At 42.5% G+C, this 21,199-nt stretch overlaps 1 protein-coding gene across 2 annotated transcripts in view; it reads left to right on the top strand.

The window, feature by feature from the left end:
* Positions 1-8,390: 8,390 nt before the first annotated feature.
* HCK (HCK proto-oncogene, Src family tyrosine kinase) overlaps positions 8,391-21,199 on the top strand; it is a 40,183-nt gene continuing 27,374 nt past the window's right edge. For both annotated transcript variants that reach the window (XM_036751375.1, XM_036751374.1), the window contains exons 1-3: positions 8,391-9,043; positions 19,208-19,325; positions 20,182-20,224. In XM_036751375.1, coding sequence (XP_036607270.1) covers positions 8,943-9,043; positions 19,208-19,325; positions 20,182-20,224 — 262 coding nt within the window. In that variant the 5' untranslated portion in view covers positions 8,391-8,942. The remainder of the gene's footprint in view (positions 9,044-19,207; positions 19,326-20,181; positions 20,225-21,199) is intronic.

The following is a 21,199-nucleotide window of genomic DNA, read 5'->3' as shown; positions in this document are numbered from 1 at the left end:
TACAAAACACAGTCCTTGCCCTCAAGGAGCCTATAATCTAAAGGGGGAGACCACAAGCAAAGAAATGTGTACAAACAAGTTATAGGCAGGACAAATAGGAAATCATTAACAGAGGGAAGGCACTGGAATTAAGAGAGGCTGGGGAAGGCTTCTTATAGAAGGAGAGATTTCAGCTGGGACTTAAAGGGACACTACAGTGATATGTGTAAAAAGGACCCTAAAACAAAGCTGAAGAGAGGAGGAAATGTCCTTGCCTGCTTTGATTGGAGAGGTGAAAAACTGACTGCTGAAGGCTGAGTTTCTGGATTAATTGATTTTCCTTAATTGTTTTTCTTTTTCATGCTTGCTCGTTTGTGAGTGTGTGGTGGGAGGTGTATCTGCAAATAACTGTGATGCAGAAACAAAAAACAGCATAAAAAATGTTAAAGAAAAAAATGTTTAATTCATACCTCACAGAGTACACAGCTGAAGATGGTTAGCACCAGCAGCAAAGAAGGCTATAAACAAGTTGACCAAAGGACTCCCATGGGGCATCATGTTCTTCTTTAACGCAGGGCCATGAGTTCTAATTTCCACTCTGCTTCTGACTTGCCCTGTGACCTTGAGCAGATAGCTGAAGCCATTCTGAGGTTCACTGGACTCTTTTCTCAGCATATATGTGGGTGTATCCATGTTGCTAAGACAGTAATAGCAACTTGCATTTCAGAATCATAAGAAGAAGGAAAAAAAAGAGGAGGAGGAGGGGGAGGGGAAGAGGGAGAGGGAGAGGGGGAGAAGGAGAAGGAGAAGGAGAAGGAGAAGGAGAAGGAGAAGGAGAAGGAGAAGGAGAAGGAGAAGGAGAAGGAGAAGGAGAAGGAGAAGAAGAAGAAGAAGAGAAGAAGAAGAAGAAGAAGAAGAAGAAGAAGAAGAAGAAGAAGAAGAAGAAGAAGAAGAAGAAGAAGAAGAAGAAGAAGAAGAAGAAGAAGAAGAAGAAGAAGAAGAAGAAGAAGAAATAAACTGTCCCAAGGTCACACAGAAAATTAGTGACTATTATCTGGTCTTCATCCCAGGTCTCCTGCCTGTCAATCCAGGGCAAGACAACACTAACCTCTCATAGGGAATTATCTTGTGATGTGATGGCAGGAATATCTAGTAAATCAAAAGGGAGCGAATGAATGTTATGCCATAATAATTGTGTCTTCCCCTGTCCCTCCCCCCCACCAACCCAGTCAGTCCTGCATTGAATGCCTGGGCAATCAATAGGGATTCAAGGGAATCTAAAATATTAAATGCAAATGACACTGGAAATATGAAAATAATTTTTCTAAAAAGCTAGCGGCAGCTCTACTGTAGGGTGCAGTCAACTTTGTGGTGACTGTTTTTTAAAGGGAGGGACTGAAAATGAAAATGAAGGAGGCAGAAGCAAAAAACACTGATCCTTAAACATAGAGCTGAAAGGAACCATGGAGATCATCTAAATCAACCCCCGAATTGTATAAGAGTGAATATGAGCTGGGTGGTACAGTGGATAGAGCAGCAGCCCCAGAGTCAGGAGGACCTGAGTTCAAATTTGACCTCAAGCACTTATTAGCTGTGTAACCCTGAGCAAGCCATTTAATGCTGTTTGCCTCAGTTTCCTCATCTGTAAAATGAACTGGAGAAGAAAATAGCAAACTACTTCAGTATCTGCCAAGAAAACCCAAAATGGGGCCACAAAGAGTCAGACATGACTGAACAACATGAACATGGGATCTTTAGACAATTGGATTTGGAGTCAGGAGCTAAGATCAAATCCTGGCTCTGCTCCTCATACCCTGTGTGACCTTTTGCAAGTTGCTGGTTTAATGTCTCTGGGCTCCAGGTTCTTCTGTAAAATGAAGGTTTGGGCTGGGTATTCTATGAAGATCACTGACATTGGAGTCAGAGGACCTGACACTTAGGACCTGTGTGACCTTGGGCAAGTCCCTTGGCCTCAGTTTCCTCATCTGTAAAATAAAGAAGTTGGGCTGGTGGTCCTTGAGGTCCCTCTCAGCTCTAGATCTAGAAGCCTATATTTTTGTAACTCTAGATAATATTTCAGCTTTCTTCCAGCACTAAATCCTGTGTTTCTATCATCTCTTTTTCCCACACCGATTCTCCAACTTGAATTCCCCTGCTTCTCATCTGCTAATCCATATTCTTTAAGCTCCCTAGCCCAGATCAGCTGGATGGTGCGGCGGACAGAGCCCTGGGCCTGGAGTCAGGAAGACCTCAGTTCAAATCCAGCCTTAGATACTTCCTAGCTGTGTGACCCTGAGTAAGTCATTTAACCTCCATCTGTCTGAGTTTCCTCAATTATAAAATGGAGATTATAATAGTACCTGCCTCTCTAGTGTTAACAGGATTTTTACGGAGCCAGTCTCTAACCTGAGAATGCTTGGAGCCATGCAAAGCAGGCCTAGAGACCGGAGTACCAGTAATCAAGGAGTTTAATTAATCAATCTCAGAGTGAAGAATGTTCCCTTAGCTGAAGTAAAAGCAGAAGTAAAAGTTATATACTTAAATCACAAGTGGGGAAGGAGGGGGGGAAGGTAGATTACAAACAATTGTTTAATGGTTTCCCATGAGAAACCTACAGGTCCCACGATACAACAATCCTGGAGTCAAGTCTTTGGGGGTTGTGACCACCTCCCCCAAAGTACAGAACCAGAGTTCTGTGACAGGAACGGGTTCTACAATCTTTGATTCGCTTCACTTCTAAGGTCAGTTTTGTTGTCAGTTTTGATTTATCAGTTCAAGCTGCATTGTGAGCTCTGACTCCCAAGCCAGAGAGGCAGCTCTTGAGAAAACTAAATTATTAGTATATTCATTACACATATCATTTCAATTAACATGAAAATGATAAATTCCTTTCTCATTCCCCCCTTTTAGCCAAAAAGGTCGGAATGACCCTTGAAGGTCAATGAGGACCACTCATTTGAAATATGATTTTGAAAATTTTCATTATAGAAATTTGCTATAAGAGGAAAAAAAGAGGGACACAGTTATCCTATAACAGGGAAAAACTCCCTTAACTCTGTTTGATTCCAGGCATAAGTCACATCTGACAGCCAATCATGTAGTTACAGAGTGTTAAAGCAAGGCACAGGATTAAGCAGGTGGGAATTTTCCTTTTCCAGAAAGGAAATAACACAATGGGGAAATAAAGTCAGGAGGATCCTACCTAGGCTGTGTCCTAAGTCACCCTTACAACCTTTCTGAGGCACAGACATCCACCTTAGCAGTCCTCAGACTGTCACACATGCCATTTTCTATTATTGGCTTTGTGACAAATCAGACAACTATTCCTGAAATCAAAGCTCAAAACAAATTACAGTCCCAGGAATTTTTACCTTAAATAGCAAAATTTTCATTAATCACAACTTAAGGAGATCAGTACAATATAAAAATGAAAGAAAAAAACCTGCTTCTTCCATGAACATTAAGAGATTGAGGGGACAGTAGCAAGGAGAAAAAAAAAGTCTTAGTTTATAGATGGAGTCACTGCAAACCTCAGCCCATGTCCAGTTTCTTGGGTTGGTGGTCTACATCAGCTGTTTTCTTCTCATCCTGGGGGTCTTGGGAACAGCTGTCTGCCTCAGATGACGGCTGCTTCAGACCCCATTTAATCTCTAGTATCAGGTCACCTGTGGGTTCTGAAATCCAAGTGGGAGGTACTGCCCTTTTGAGATGTGACAGGTGGACTCAGGATTCCATTCTCTGGAGTTTGTCTGCACTGGAGGGGTGGGGGCATGAGCAGGACTTCAAAGGGGACTTTCCACTGTGGCTCCAAGGAGTGTTTTCGGAGGTGATGTTTCCAGTAGACTCAGTCACCGAGTTGAATCTGGAGCTGAGTTTCGGTTGGAGTTTCTGAAGAATGGGACTGAGACAAATTGGTAAGTCTCTGATATCTTCTGAGCCAATCCAATGCAGTATTGTAGGAGGGAGTCTTTGACTGCTATGCTTCCCACCCATGGGTACAGTGGCATTGGATGTCCTGTTACTATCTCATAGGGACGGAGCTTATGGGAACCAAACGATCTAGAACTCATTCTTAACAGGGCTAAAGGAAGGGCTTTGGGACAGGGGATACCTAGCTCCTCAGAGAGTTTAGCAAGGGAGGTTTTAAGTATCCCATTAACTCTTTCAATCATTTCCGATGACTGAGGGTGATAGGCACAACGGAAGTGCTGAGCAATTGGCCAGGATGAAAGTAGCTTAGCTAACGAAGCTCCTGTAAAATGGGTATCTCTATCACTATATATTTCTTTAGGAACCCCCCATAATGGAATGATTTTTTTCTAAGAGGATTTTTGTTACCCCAGAGGCTGTGGCAGTATAACAGGGGAACACTTCCACTCACCGGGAAAACATACAGACCATAACCAAAGCATATTTATAACCAAGGGCAGGTGGCAATTGGATAAAGTTGATCTGCCAGGTTTCAAAGGGCACATCTGGGACAGGAAACTGGCCACAAGCAGGCTTCAGAGGTTTGGGTGCATTGTGCTTGGGGCAGGTGGGACACATCTCATAGGCAATGACAGTGGCTCTGTGAACCGCCCCCCGCAACCAACATTTTTGAGCTAGCACCACTAGCTTGTTGGGTCCCCAATGACTGAATGAATGAAGGTGTTCCATCATGGGGAGGGATAAGTTCTTAGGGAGTACTATAAGTCCATTTGGGCCAACCCATAGTTCCGTAGTTATATCAAATTTACATCCCTCCTTTTGAAGCTTATCTTGCTTTGTGATAAGCATTCTTTTCTGGGTCATGGCTATCCTTTTGTTAGGCTAAGAGTCTTAGGGGCTTCAGAGAGAGATGGATATACTGAGGCCATGCTTATGGAGACTTGTACGTTAGGAATTTGAGGAGTTAAAGCTGTGGTTTTAGCTGCTTGGTCAGCCAAATCATTTCCACAGGCATGAATGCTGGTTTTTTTTAAACTGTGTCCTAGAATTTTAATTACTGATATATTTTGAGGAAGCAATAAAGAGTCTAATAGATGGGAAACCTGTTTCTCATTTTTATGGACTGTCCTGAGGAAGTGAGGAAGTTCCAATGTTTCCATGGCATCCAAAGTCATATTCCAAAGTCTCATCCTCACTTTCTATCTCAGGTGAGTAGATGGCAGGATCAAATGTGCTTATACTGACTACATGCGATTGCTGTGAGGATCAAATGAGATAATTGGGTAGGTAAAGTGCTTAGCATAATGATATTGTAAAGTGCTTAGCATAGTGCCTGGCACATAGAATATGTGCCTGACAATAAATGCTTATTTCCTTCCTTCCTTCCTTCCTTCCTTCCTTCCTTCCTTCCTTCCTTCCTTCCTTCCTTCCTTCCTTCCTTCCTTCCTTCCTTCCTTCCTTCCTTCCACCTCTTCTCTTCTTTCCTTCCTTCCTTTCATCTTTCTTCTTTCCTTCCTTCATTCCTTCCTTCTTATCCAGATCTAGCCTCTTCACAGCCCTGTTGAGTATTCTTTGACCACTCCTACCCACAGGGAACTCTGCCTCTCTCCCAACTCTGAGTTCCCATAGTATTGAAATGTACACCACATATATAGGTCTTAGAATCTCTACCATGCAGTTTAGGGTATATACTCTATATCTACTCCGTTGTCTTGTTATCTGCTTCACAAATGTATACTTATCTTGATTCAACAAAGAAGCTGTAAGCTCCCCAAAGGCAGGGAACTTTGTGTATGTGTACATACATGTGAGTATACCTGTGTGTGCATAGAGGTGTATGTGCCTGGATTGTGTGTTTGTGTGCATACATGCGGATATACTTGTGTGTATATGCTTACATGCATGTATTTGTGTGTAGATGTGCATACATTTGAGTATACCTGTGTGGTCATGCATGTATATCTGACTGCATGTGTATTTGTGCATATGTGTCACTGTACCTATGTGTGTACATGCATGTATGTGACTATACCTGTGTGTGTTTTTGTGTACATGGTGCACCTATGTAAACGTGCCTTGCATGAATGCATATGTGTATACCAGTATGCGTGTGTTTGTGTATAAACACATGGGGTGCATGTGTACACATATGTGGGTGCTTGTATGTGTGTATCCACCAAGGGGCTCAATACTTTGCTAGGAATACCAGAGGTGCAAAAGAGCAATTTTTTTTAAAAATAAGGTTCAAATATTGATTCATTTTTTTCCTGGGCTATGAAATTGAGACACAATTATTTGGGGATGTACCCTAGTTAAAGTATAAAGAGGTCTAGACTCCGAATATCAGCGTTGTGAGTGAGCTTAGAACACTGGATGTTAAAGTCCAAGAGACCTTGTAATATAGAACATGGAATACCAGAGCTGGAAGGGACTTTAGAACACAACATTAGAGCTCAGATGGGCCTTAGAACGTGGCATATTAGAGCTGGAAGAAAGTTCGCCCAAGGTCACACAGTAAATTGTGTCTAATCTGGACTTAACCCCAAGTCTCCTGCTTCCCAACCCAAAGTTCTCAGTGAACAAGATAATACTAACCTCTCCTAGGGAACACCTTGTGGGGTGATGGCAGCAGCATCTGGCAAAGCATAAGAGCTCCAAGCAATGGTCATTATGTCTTCCCTCACCCCCTCCTCCCACCCAGGAACATTAGAGTTCAAAGAACCTAGAATATCAGAGCTAGAAAGAACCTTAGAAATCACCTAGAAAGGTTGCATGGAAAGGACACCGGCCTGAGTTGTAGTCTTGGTTTCTTTCTTTAGTTGCTTATGTGAACTTTTAATGTGTTTTTTTGTGTCTGTAGGGCTAGATTACCTAAGGACCTATCCAGATCCTACATTCTGTTTCTATAGTTCTTTACTCCTAACCTGGGGCAATATAATAGATCAATATGAAAAAAAAATAGGTGGCTCACTGTGAGGTAGGTGACTCCCTGTCACTGAAAGTGTTTACACAGAGGCTCTGTTCAGAGATATTGTAGAAGAAATGACTAGAGGGATAATCTCTGAGGTCCATTTAAACTCCTAGGTTCTATGGATTTTTAAACAAAATTTGAACACCATGCTCCAGATGTTTAATTCTAGGCCTCACATTTTAGAAAGGACATTAGCAGCTTGGAGAGGAAATGTCTCAGTGGAGGGGAGGGAATGAGAAAGGAGGGAGAGAAGGGGGAAATGAGGGAGAGAGGGAGAAAGAAAGGGAAGGAGGAAGAAAGAAAGGGAGAGAAGGAGAAAGAGAGAAGGAATGAAGGAATAAGGGAGGGAGGTGGGGGAGAGAGAGAGAGAGAGAGAGAGAGAGAGAGAGAGAGAGAGGGAGGGAGGGAGATTATCTGATTCATACTGGCTCCTGGCTCTGTGACCCTGGACAAGTCACTTAAATTCTTAGTGCCCCCAGACAACTCTCTAAGACTATAAATCGCAGAGTGAGTGTTTGTCTGTATTGGTTAAAAAGAAGAAGAAGAAGAAGGTTCCTCATTGGGAGTTCCCTGCAATGTTGAAATTGACTAGTCAGGGAAAAAAAAAATGACAACTGGGAATATGTCCAAAAGAGGGTGGCCAGAGCAAGAAGGGATTTGGGTCAGTTGTAAGTCTTCGGAAATTATATTTTCTTCCATTTATTCTCCCCTCCCCCCAAGTGGCTACTGATCTCATGGACTTTGGTGTTCAGTGGCTTAACACAATCAGCTCTACGTAACTTGCAAAGGAATTTCCTCATCTGTTGGAGTAGGTGATTTCTAAGCATCTGTCCAGCTCTAACATTTTATTTCTACAGTTCTCTACTCCTAGCATGGAAAAAGGATGATTGGTCTAGGAAAAAAAAATAGGAGGCTCATTATGAAATGATCGACCCCCTGTTACTTCCGTATAGAAATAATGATCGAATTCCTGCCCCATCCCTCCCCTTCCCCCAAGTCTTAGATTAATTAAGAACTGGAAGGGACAAGAGAGGTCTTGTAGTCCAACTCCCACATTTTACAGATGAAGAAACTGAGACCCAGAGAAGGAAAATGACTTGCCGTAGTCACACAGGCATTGAGTGGCAGAAGTGGGATGTGAATCCCTGTCCTCTGACCGTTAAGGTCAGGGCTCTTTAAACGACACCAGTGATTTCAATTGATCCCCGCAAACAAGATCGCCTGGAGAATCACAAACAGATCACAAACAGAATCCCTCAAAGGAAAGGAGCCTAGAAATCGAGATAGTGAAAAATCAAATGGATAACAGCTTGATCTCCCTGTCTCAGAAAGCCTCTGAGCTGTTCTGAAAATACTGTCAGCGGCCCCAAACGTCAAAGAGATTGTTCCTGTGTTAGGGACTTTGCATGATGTTTGAATAACCTACAATAGCGGCAGAGAGGAACCTCAGAGAAACAGAGAAGGGTCTGGGAAGTGGTGACTCCAACCCGGAGGGTCATATGGGAAAGGAAAAGGGGAGTAGTGGACTTAGGGGAAAATGAGGTAGGGGAGGAAACCTAATCAAGAAAGTTTGAGGGCTTCAGGGCGAGGCTAGAATGTTTTGTCCAGTCTGAACTCCTGTGGGCGGGACTAGAATCTTTCGGGTAGTTGTCAGAACATAAGTTTAAGGGTGGCTTTAGAACAGCTCGGAGGATGGTGGAAGTGTCGTAGGCGGAGCTTGTCTCCAGCTGGCTAGAACTCAGATACTCGGTGGAGCGGTAGGGGACCACCTAAGGACGAAGTTTATTTCCTTGTAGCTCCAGTTGTCTGACCCTCCTCCAAGGGGACACTTTTACAACTGAAGCAAGAAGGAAAGGGGGAGAAAGAACAGGGTTAAGATCGCTCTGGGATGTCCGTTTGAGTACCACTCCACCTGTGTCCTATCTATTCCCCTTCCCCAACCTTTCCATCCCCTGGAAAAGCAGAGGCTCCTAGAGCTCCTTGTGTAAAGGGAAACTGAGTCTCGAAGGGCTGTCAAGGGACTACAGCGCCAGCCTCCCCTCAACCCCACTGGTGCAGCCTGATGCCCCAGGAGCGGCGGAGCCCCGAGAAGACTGAGTTGGGGGAGCCTGGGGCAGGGCTGGAGCCGCACGTCTTGGGACACTTTAGAAGACTGAAGGTCAGGTGAGTCCCAAAGTCTTGCGGGAGCATACCCAGAACCACCACCATCCCCCTCTTTCGGCAGGGCTGGAAGAAAAGAGCAATGTAAACGGAGCCAGCGGGTTGTGGTGTCCCTGCAGGCGTGTTTCCAGTCCGGGGCTACTTATGGGAAGGTGGTGATATAAACCCAATTCGTGAAGGTAGAGAATGGAAAAACTGTGTATTGGGCTCCCTAGAGGGAGTGAGAAAACAGCGAGAGGAAAATAAAGTAACGTGGCAAGGGATAGAAAGGTGGAGAAAAATAAAAGGAAGAGAGATTCGAATGTCGACGGAATGGGAGAAGCCAGTTTCATTGTCCTGGCTCAGGAATATTAAATGGAGAAAGCACTTAACAGGAACCAGAAGTCCTGGCTGTGTGACCTGAGATTAGATTTTTAATCTCTCTGGGTCTCAGGTTCCCTTTCTACAAAATGGGAAGAACAGATAGACTCTTCCTGTTCCTCTCAGGAAACTAGTATACGTGAGGAGGGGCTTTGAGGTCCCTCAGCTAGAAAGAAGCACAGAGGTAGCGTGTGGGTCTGAGGGGCCAGGCAGCTGGGGGCAGCTGGGGGTGACTGGGTGCTGAGGTAGGGGTGTGTGGGTGGCATCAGTGGTTAAACTGCAGCTGGGTTCTGCTCCTCTTGGGCTAGACCCTCCTTCCAGAGTCCCAGAGGATCTTGAGTAACCTCTGCATCCTGTCCTCCTGCCCCATATTCACTGTCTACAAGAAGAGGGTGGCAGTCACTGTCCCCAATGGGGAGGGAGTCAAACAGACCCCTGGGGGCCCAGAGAGGGGCAAAGTCAGCCTCCCTCCTATCCCCAATCCCATCTTTCCAGGTCTGGATCTCTCATATCACCTGGCTAATCAGCTGTTCCTCATTCTTACTCCTATCCAGAGATAAAATAAATGGAAACATTTTGATCTCATAGGGAAGGTTGAAAGGCTCCTGCCCTTGGGTGGGTGGGTGGGGACTCTAACAGAATGGTTTCTTCTAAAGCTTAACCCCAACCTGTCCCCATTAATATAGTTCAAGTTAACTCTGCTAGGAGACCTAGAACTCAGTTGCCTGGCAGCATATTGTGGCAGATGGACCAGAGGACTAGGCTTTAGAACCAGAATCAGAGAAACTTAGAACTGGAAGAAATCTAGGAATATGAAATGTCAAGACTGGAAGATCTCTTTGAATCACCAATTCCTTCCTTTTACTGAGAACGAAAACTGAGTCCTAGAAAGGGGAACTGACTTTTTCAAGGTCACACACCACTTATAGCCAAGCACAGTTCTTCCAATGCCCCGGCTGGAGCTCTCCATTATACAATGCTGCTTCTGAGCCCTGACTTAGATCAGAAATTTTTGGAAGGCAAAGCTTCCTCTATTCTCTTGTTCTGTACAGAGTCTGAGCACTATGTGTTCATTGATAATGTGAATACCCCCAGACCCTGTCCCTGTAAAAACTTCTTTCTGGGACAAAGTGTAGAGGGGTTGGTGAGTGGCAGGTGTGGTGAAAGTGGCAGAAATAGACCCATCCCAGACAGCTGACTATTTCTCCTTCAGCAGATGCAAGAGGTTTGGGGTATTTTGTTTCTTTTTTTCTTTTTGAGGGAGCTAAATGATAACTGGATGGGTATAAAAAGACTGGAGAGGGAAAAGGGAATATTTACTAAGCCCATACTACGCGCCAAGTGCTTTACAAATTCCATCTCATTTGATCCTCACAGCAAGCCTTGTGAGGTGGATGCTATTGTCACCCCCAATTTACAGTTGAAGAAACTGAGGCAAACAGAGGTTAAGTGACTTGTCCAAGGTCACATAGCTAAAAAGTGTCTGAGGCTGGATTTTGCAAAAAAAAAAACAACACTTTTTTTTTGTTTTTGAACATCTGTTTTTAAAACTTTGAGTTCCAAATTCTCTCCCCTCTTCCCTCCCCCCCCCCCCAAGAAGGCAAGCAATTCAACATAGGCCACATGTGTATCATTATGTAAAGCCCTTCCACAATACTCATGTTGTAAAAGACTAACTATGTTTTGCTCCTTCCTATCCTATCCCCCTTTATTGAATTTTCTCCCTTGACCCTGTCCCTTTTTGAAAGTGTTTGTTTTTGATTACCTCCTCCCCCTATCTGCCCTCCCTTCTATCATCCCCCCTTTTTTATCTTCTTCCTCCTTCTTCACTTCCTACAGAACCACTTTTTCTTGCCACTTTTATGTGAGATAATTTACCCCATTCTATCTCTCCCTTTCTCCCTCTCTCAATATATTCCTCTCTCATCCCTTAATTAGATTTGTTTTTAGATATCATCCCTTCATATTCAACTCACTCTGTGCCCTCTGTCTCTCTCTGTCTCTCTGTCTGTCTGTCTGTCTCTCTCTCCATATATATATATGCATACATACTATATATACCTACATATACATATACATACACACACATGTATATATACATACACATATATATATGCATATTCCTTTCAGCTACTCTAATACTGAGGTCTCATGAATCATACACATCATCTTTCCATGTAGGAATGTAAACCAAATAGTTCAGCTTTAGTAAGTCCCTTGTGATTTCTCTTTCTTGTTTACCTTTTCATGCTTCTCTTGATTCTTGCTTTGATTCTTGATTTGAAAGTCAAATTTTCTATTCAGTTCTGGTCTTTTCATTGAGAAAGTTTGAAAGTCTTCTATTTTATTGAAAGTCAATATTTTGCCTTGGAGCATAATACTCAGTTTTGCTGGGTAGGTGATTCTTGGTTTTAATCCTAGCTCCATTGACCTCCGGAATATCATATTCCAAGCCCTTCTATCCCTTAATGTAGAAGCTGCTAGATCTTGTATTATTCTGATTATTTTTCCACAATACTCAAATTGTTTCTTTCTGGCTGCTTGCAGTATTTTCTCCTTGATCTGAGAGCTCTGGAATTTGGTAACAATATTCCTAGGAGTTTTCTTTTTGGGATCTTTTTGAGGAGGTGATCTGTGTATTCTTTCAATTTCTATTTTACCCTCTGGCTCTAGAATATCAGGGCAGTTCTCCTTGATCATTTCTTGAAAGATGATATCTAGGCTCTTTTTTTGATCATGACTTTCAGGTAGTCCAATAATTTTTAAATTATCTCTCCTCTATTCTCCAGGTCAGTGGTTTTTCCAATGAGATATTTCACATTGTCTTCCACTTTTTCATTCCTTTGGTTCTGTTTGATAATATCTTGATTTCTCATCAAGTCACTAGCTTCCACTTGCTCCAATCTAATTTTTAAGGTAGTATTTTCTTCAGTGGTCTTTTGGACCTCCTTTTCCATTTGGCTAATTCTGCCTTTAAAGGCATTCTTCTCCTCATTGGCTTTTTGGAGCTCTTTTGCCATTTGAGTTAGTCTATTTTTTTAAGGTGTTTATTTCTTCAGTATTTTTTTCCATTTTTTTGGGCCTCCTTTAGCAAGTCATTGACTTGCTTTTCATTGTTTTCTTGCATCATTCTCATTTCTCTTCCCAATTTTTCCTCTACTTGTCTAACTTGCTTTTCCAAATCCTTTTTGAGCTCTTCCATGGCCTGAGACCAGTTCATGTTTTTCTTGGAGGCTTTTGATGTAGGCTCTTTGACTTTGCTGACTTCTTCAGGCTGTGTATTTTGGTCTTCTTTGTCACCAAAGAAAGACTCCAAAGTCTGAGTCTGAATCTGAGTCCGTTTTTGATGCCTGGCCATGTTCCCAGCCAACTTACTTGACCCTTGAGTTTTTCATCAGGGTATGACTGCTTGTAGAGTAGCGAGTACTTTGTTCCAAGCTTGAGGGGATGCACTGTTGTTTTCAGAGCTGTTTCTATACAGCCAGCTCTGCCACACCAGCGCTCCTCCTTCCCCAAGAACCGCCAACCCAGACCTAACACAAATCTTAAGCAGGCTGTGCACTCCTGCTCTGATCTGCCACTTAATTCCTCCCACCAGGTGGGCCTGGGGCCAGAAGCAACTGTAGCTGTAGTTCTGTAGCTACACCACATCCACTGCTCCCAGGGCGGTGGCTGAACCATGAACTCTTTTCCTTCTGTCCCCCTCAGCTTTTCCCACTAACCTTCTCTGTTGTCTTTGGTGTTTGTGGGTTGAGAAGTCTGGTAACTGCCACATCTCACTGATTCAGGGCTCTAGGGCCCGTTTCACCTGGCTCCTTGTCTGGTTGGTCCTGCCGCTGCCCATGCTGACCTCCGCTCCCCTCCGCTCCCAGCTCCATGTGTGATAGACCTCACCCAGGGACCATCCAGGCTGTCCTGGGCTGGAGCCCTGCTTCCCTCTGCTATTTTGTGGGTTCTGCTGTTCTAGAATTTGTTCAGAGCCATTTTTTATAGGTTTTTGGAGAGACCTGGCGGGGAGCTCACGCAAGTCCCTGCTTTCCAGCCACTGTCTTCCTGAGGCTGGATTTTGAACTCCTGATTCTAGTTCAGCATTCTATCCATTGCACCACCTAGCTACTTGGTAGTTTTGAGCTTGTTCTCTATATGTCTTGGTCAAGTCACTTCTGCCATTTGGGCTTCAATTTAACCCCTCAGGGAAATGAAAGTAATCCACTTTAGTCTATCCTGGAGTTCTGAGGTTAATATGGGAGCAAATGAACCTGTGGCCACGAATATGTGGTCTGCTAGGAAACCTTGAGTCCATAGCATCTCTTCTCCAGACCTCGATTTACCTATCTGAAAAATTATCTAGTTGGACCAAATGGTTTCTAAGAACTCTTATAGTTGTGACATTCTATATTCTACGCCAGTGGTTCCCAACTTTTCAGAGTTTAAGGTCCCTTTCTTAATGATAAGAAATTTTAAGGACCACCACTACATATATTGATTGAAAAAATATGCAAAAACCCTGACAAAAAGTTCCAATGAATTTGGCGATGCTTTGAAATGAATTTATATTTTACTAATTACAACAGCACCTACGTATACTTGAAACATTGTGATAGGAGATATTCTTTATTCAGTTCACAAAGGATGCTTAGTTGTTGGTCATACTGTGTTGTTTAATGAGACAGTGGATAGAGCCCAGCTTGTAGATTTCAGTACTGGAAGTCCAGTTGAAGGGACGGAATGATGAACCTTATTCTAAGACAGCTCCAAAGGATTCATGAGTGAAAGAGCTACCGAGACTGAATGCAGATTGAGGCAAACCATTTGCTCTCTCTCTCTTTTTTCTCTGTTTTGGTTTTATTTCTTCTTTCTCATGGTTCATTCTATTGGTTATAGTTCTTCTTTACAATTTGACTATTGTGAAAATAAGTTTAGTGTGAAGGTATATATAGAACCGATATCAGATTGCATGCTGTCTTGGAGGGGAAGGGGGAGGAAAAGGAGGGAGAGGAAATTTGGAACTCAAAAACTTGTGGAATTGAGTGCTATAAACTAAAAATAAAAATAAATTAAAAAAACAAAAAAAATTTTAAAAAGAAATTGTGAACCTTCGAGCTGATTCCACGTGCCACTTACTTTAGCATTTAGATTTCAATACAAGTGCAGAAAATCCGCTTTCACAAACACATATTGTGGAGAAAAGGCATCTGGTACTTACAGCCTTATCAGATGGCTCTGGGCAATCAGAACAAGTAGCCACCAGTCAGCCAGATGCTTTTGTGTGAGAAGATTAGGTTCAAATGTTTTTTTTTCCCTCTCAACCACAAATGAAATGTAATATAAATGGCAGAGTGTGGTGTACCCATAGTAACAACAATAATGACAATAAACATTTATGTATCACTTACAAGTTTGTAAAGTGCTTTATTTTCTCATTTGATCCTCACAACAATCATGGACAGTAAATACTATTATTTTCCCCATTTTACAGATGAAGAGACTGAAGCTGAGAGAGGTCAAGTGACCTGCCCAGGGTCACATAGCTAATAAGTGTCTGAAGCTAGATTTGAACTCAGGTCTTCCTGACTCCCAAGTCTAGTGTACTATCCACATTGCATCACTACACTGCCTTTAGATTTGAGGATTCCTTGCAATAATTCCATGAGCCCCAACAAAGATCTACAATCCACATGTTAGGAACCACTGTTATAGGCTCAAAGATCCCTTCCAGGCCTTACATTCTATGCACTAAGGTCATTTTCAGGTCTGACATTTTAAGGCCTCTCTCAGCCCTAACATTCACTGAGTCTTTGATTGAGAATTCATGGCTTCACAAGGACCACAGTCTAGTACAGACATTTCCTAACCTAAGGTCCACAGACACCCAAGGAGTCTATGAATTTGGCTGGGAAATAATTACATCTTTATTTTCACTAACCCTTGGTTTCCTTTGTAATCGTATGTATCTTATTTTATGCAATTAAACATATTATTCTGAAGAGTCCATGAGTTTTTCCAAAGGATTAAGAACCCCTGGTCAAATAGAAAGATTAGACAAGAACACAAAAAGCTATGATGCATGGAAGAAAGTGAAGAGAACTTGAGAGGGTCAAAGCAGTGTGGGGGGTGGGGGGGAGGGAATTAGGGAAGTCTCCCTGGAAAAGGAAGTATCTAAGATGGAGCTTGTTGGAAGATTTTTTTTTAAAGGGGCAGGCATGAGAAGGAGAAGACAGGAAGAGGAATTTCAGAAGAAGGGGAAAGTGAAAGCAAGGGATGTTCTCAGAGATGAGCAAATGATCTTCTAACCAAAGCTGAGCATTTGTAAAGAGAAGCAGTGTCAGGGAGGGAGGCTAGAAAGGTGAGTGAAGAGCAAATTGTGAAGGGCCTGGAATGCCAGACAAAGGAGTTTAAAGTGTAGAATTCATCTATCTAGTCCCACCCTTTATTTTCCATATGAGGAAACTGAAATCCAATGAGGGAGAGGAATTTGCTGAACACCTGGCTAGTTGTTATGGTCATAGCCAAGACTTTTGACTTTTCAGACCTGAGTTCATTGCATTGAACAACACTACGGAGCTATTGAAGGTTTCTTGAGAAGGGGACTTAGCCACCATACCTCAGCTTCCTCTGCTTGTGCCCCAACCTGACCCTTTTCCCATTGGTGAATTCTTCCTAGAATCTCTGTTTTGAAAAAAGGCCCAGGCCAGTCATCCCTGATTCTTTGGGCTTAGGTTGAATACCTCCTTCTCTTTGACCAGAGGAGCCCAAGGGGCAGGGGGTACTGAAGAGGTGTGTTTCAGAGTTGATGTGATCTTATAGGAAAATGAGTTTCTAGAGACAATGATGAAGGCCAGATGGGCATCTGAGTGAGATGATTGGATGGAGTGGGGGGAGGGGGGAAGGGTGAACATAGGGAGAGCTCCTCCCAGATCTTCCATTTAAGGAAGATGTGGTCATCTCATCATTTCCCACCTGGCTACAGGAATTCATCCTGCCCCTTCACAGGGTACCCTTTCCTTCCCCCTTTCCCCTTCCTCCTTTCCCCTCTTCCTTCCCTTTTAGCTTCTTCTCCCATTAGACTGTGAGCTCCTTTTTTGCCCTTCTTTGTATCCCCAGCACTTAGCACAATGCCTGGCAACATTGTAGGTGCTTAATGAATGTTTACTGACTATTGACTCTATCTTCTCTACCCCCTACTTTTCAGCTCCTTTTTTATATATTGTCTTCCCCCATTAGAACACTGGTTCCTTGAGGGCAGAAATTGTTTCTCTTTTTGTATCCCCAGCATTTTTCATCGTGGCTGGTATATACTAAAGTGCTTAATGAATGCTTGTTCATTGATTGAGGGGATGGAGGGTAGGACATAATCACAGGTGTGTATTAAGAAGCTGACTCAGGCACCATGATGGGAGCCTGGACTAGGATGGGAATGGGAATGAAGATGGGGCTGATTAGACAAGATATTATGATATGGTCTAACCAGAGCAAAGTTCTGTGGGCTTTTTCATTTTAGATGCCACGTCCCTCTTTCACGCAGCCTAAGATGACATGTTTTCTTGGCTCAGATGTGAGGATTCCTCTCTAGGATCAGAATCTCAAACATCAGGCCCTTACTTACCTTCAGAACACAGCCCAAGACCAAAGCTTCAGAAACCAGTACTCTTACCATTAAGAGGAGGGCCTCTGACACCTGACCCAATCTCTCCCTTCTTCCCCGGCATTTGAGAGAGGAGTAACTGATACCTTTATCCATCATCACAGGACCCTTGAGGATAGGAGCTCTATTCCCCACTTCATAGATGAAGAAACTGAGGCTCAGAGAGATTAAATGACTTGTTGTCACACAGATAACATCAGAGATGAGACTCAAACTCAAGTCTTCCAGATGCCAATTTCAGCACTCTATCCACTCTGCCATCCTGGCTCTCATTTGGACCTAATGAAGAACAGCCCTTGTTGCAGTATCTAAGAGTTGACCCAATTGCCTAGATTATCCTTGTTCACTCTCTGCTGCCTTGAATCTTCTGCCTCGGCAAGGGTGAATGTAAAAATGCTTTATAGCCATGGAATGTGGTATACATATAATGTCTTCTTTATTAGTAATAATAGTAAGGAAAGGGAATAAGCATTTTTATAGCATTTATACTATGTCGGGGAATGTGCTCAGTGATTTTTACAATTATTATCTCAACAACCCTGTGAGGTAGGTATCCCCCTTTTACAGGTGAGGAAACTGACAGAGGTGAAGTATATTGCCCAGGGTAACCTAGTAAGTGTCTGAGGCCACATTTGAACTCAGGACTTCTTGACTCCTGACAGGCCCAGCACCCTATCCACTGAACCCCCAGCTGCCTCTAATATTTCCAGATTTCTCAATATTTCTTGTTAACTAGGGAGTCTATTCCCCAGTAATCTGTGTCCTTGAGATTACAGAATCCTGGGGTACTGTGTTTGCTTTCTGCATCTTCATTTTCTAGATGGTTCCACTGATCTACTTTTCAGTTTTCTTAAGTAATACCAAATAGTTTTGATTATTACTGCTTCATAATATAGTTTGTGTCCTTGTAATTCTAGGCCCTCTTTATTCCCTTTCTTCTTCATTGTTTTCTTCGAACATCTTGTTTTTCAAATTTATTTTGGTGTTATTTAGATTAATGAAAAAGAAATCCACAGCAGTTTGGTTGGTATATTATAAAAAAATCCATAAATTAAATTAGGTAGTAGAATTATCTTATCATATTAGTGTGGCCCAACCATGAACAATGAATTATTTAAACCTTCCTTTATTTCTATAGAGAAGGCACAGAGTTTCTGCTACTGTGCCTGTTATTTTTTATATTACCACTAATTAAACTGTCTTGCTTTCATTATCCTAAGAGTTCTAAGAGATTCATTAATAACATGCTGAATTTAAGAGTGGAATTTCCAGTAGGTGGGGTAATATTAATCAGAGTACCTGACACCCAAGGAATAATAGGAAAGGACTCCCTTTGAGAGAGACTGCATACCCTTCTGGCTACATCTGTAAAAACTGTTTAATAATATTTTTCTACAAATCCTTTGTGTGTCTTATTAGGTAAATACCCAAATATTTTCTAGGTATTTTGAATGGCATTTCTTTTTTCCACTGTTTAGAGGTGTAATGTAATGTACTTTTGTTACTAGGGATTTTCGTGGATTATTCTGTATCCTGTTATCTTGCTAAGACTATTAATCATTGTGGTTCATTTCTTTGCTGATTCTTTGGGGCTTTCTACAGAAGTAATCGTATTACCTGCAAAAAGGGATCTTTTTTCCTCTTCTTCGCTGTTTTTATATTTCATCTCTTTTTCTTCCTTTATTGCTATCATTAGTATTTCTAGTACTATAATAGTACTAATAGTACTAGTACAAATAATGGTAGAGAGAGGAAGAATCCTTGTTTTACTTTTTTGCTTATTTGAAAAGCTTTCAATGCTTCTATCTCACTAATAATGCTAGCTCTTAGCTGTGGATCAGTACTTTTGATTACATTAAAGAAGGGCCTACGTCTGTGCTTTTGGTTTTTTGTTTAAAATAAGTGAATGTTGTATCCTGATGAAAATTTTTTCCATTTCTATTTATATAATTACATGGTATTGGGGTTTTTGTTTATGTGATTAATTATGCCGATTATATTGCAGAAACATAATCATCTCTATCATATTTTTATCTCTTGCCCCTTGGCATATAAAGTCTTTTACACTGGATACCCAGAGAAGAGTATCATTATTAATGGGTTGATTTAGGTCCATGGGGATGCTATGGGCACAGAGCTACACTCCCCCCTTTGTCTCCTAGGATGGGGTGTGTGAAGTCCAGGTTTACCCAAGATGGCGGGACATACTTCAAAAAAAAGTCTCAAACAAATACCGAGGGCCCTAAGTATGTGCCAGATCCAACAACCTCTGGAGGAAAGGTGAGCAAGCCTTCAGGTTTGGTGGGAAGAGTGAGTTCCCTATTATGTTGTGAGTTTGACTTGTGCCATGAGGAACAGTCCTTTTTTCTATCTTCTCCCTACCTTGTTTGTGGGGGATATGCTGAAAGAGAGCCCTTAGTCCATGGTGTTGGTCTGCAATTCCCTCTGAAGTCTCTAGAAGGTGGTTGAGTCTTTATCCCCAAATCCCCAGTACCTTCTTGTATTAGCCCCTTAAGGCCCTGATGAATCCCACACAAAGTTGGAAACTAGCCTTCCCTTATTGTCACCTACTGTGCCAGGTCCCAGACTCTCAGCCATCTTTTGCTGCAGTATTTCATTTCCTCCTGCCCCTGGGTGCCTAGCCTTGTCCATAACAACTGAATCACAAGATTTGGAGCTAGGAGAGACCTCAAAGATTATCTAGTTCTCCCCTCATTTTATAGAGCAGGAAGCTAAGGCTTGCCCAAATTCACAGATAGTAACTGGGAGGAACAGACTTGGAACCTAGATCCTCCAGCCCCAAATACAGGGCTCTTCCCACGACCCAACTTTTCCTGTATCCCCCTTACCTCCCACTTCCTTCAATCACTCCAGAAGATGACATATCTTCCCACTGCTTCTCAGTCTGCTGAAGATTTCAGGTGGCAATGTAGAACCATGGAAAGAGCTTTGGGCTGGGAGTTTGGACACCTGGCATCTACTTCCATCTCTGCCATTGATTTTTTTTTTTGTTGTGTCCTTGGACAAGTCTTGTGCCCTTTCTGGGTTTCAGTGTTCTCCTCTACAAAATAAAGAGGTTCAACTTTGAAGTTATTCTTTCTTTAATCCTGACCCTGTCCATCTTCACTCTCTACAGGTAGTCAATGATTCCAGTGTCATCCAGAACATCTCCTCTGATGGTATGTGACCTCTGAGTCACGCAGTGGGGTGGGAGCTGGGAGTCACACAGAGGAGGAAACAGAGAAGCTCCAAGGCAGGAAGTATCTTGCCTTGGAAACCAAAGTTTCCTTGCTTTTCTGAGTCCTCTCCCCTTCCTCCCCTCCCCTCTTCTCCTCCTCTCTTCTTTTTCCCCTCCCCTCTTCTTCCTCCTTCCTCTCCTCCCCTCTTCCCTTCTCCTTCCTTCTCTCTTTTCCTTCTTCCCTCCTTCCCTCCTTTCAAAACAATCTATTCCAATCTGCTCCTTTTCCAGAGGGAGGAAACTGAGGCCCAGAGAGGGGACTCAGCCAAAGTCACACAGCAAGTTGGTGACAAAACCAGGTCTAGAAATGAAGTCTCCCAATTTCCCACCCAGTACTCTTTCTATGACACTGTGGTGCTAAGCCCTTCACCGCTTGACAGAAAATGTTCTGAAGTTATAAACAATTACACCAAAACTTTCTACAGACTTATGAAAGCTCGGATGGGGATACTGAACAAATTAGACATTATTGTTATTTCATATAATAGCGTTATATGTAATCTTTTAAAGTATAAAAGATACTATGAAAAAATAGCATCACATTCCTATTGTGCTTTGCTGTTCACAAAGTCCCTTATACACATTCCCCCATGTGATGGCCCTGTCAGTGGCTCTGAGAACAGTGATGATAATGGCTGCTCATATTCTGATAGGATGTGCTTTCCTCATCACAGTCCCACGAGGCAGAAAGGACTAGTCTTCTTATCCCCATTACAGAAGAGGAAATTGAGGATGGAGAAGGCAGGGGACAAGGGGTAGAAATGACTTGCCCAACATCACACAACTATTAAGCAGAACCAGCAATAGGACCCAGGGTCCCTAATTCACAATCTAGTATTCATTCTACTATACTAGGCTACTTTCTTATTCTACAGTTTAATGTGTGTGTTTTCATATTTGTTGAAATTGTTATTAA

Source organism: Trichosurus vulpecula, chromosome 3 (assembly GCF_011100635.1).
Source record: "Trichosurus vulpecula isolate mTriVul1 chromosome 3, mTriVul1.pri, whole genome shotgun sequence".
Classification (NCBI taxonomy): domain Eukaryota; kingdom Metazoa; phylum Chordata; class Mammalia; order Diprotodontia; family Phalangeridae; genus Trichosurus; species Trichosurus vulpecula.
The sequence above is the reverse complement of the archived record's forward strand: the minus strand, read 5'-3'. Positions and strand labels throughout refer to the sequence as shown.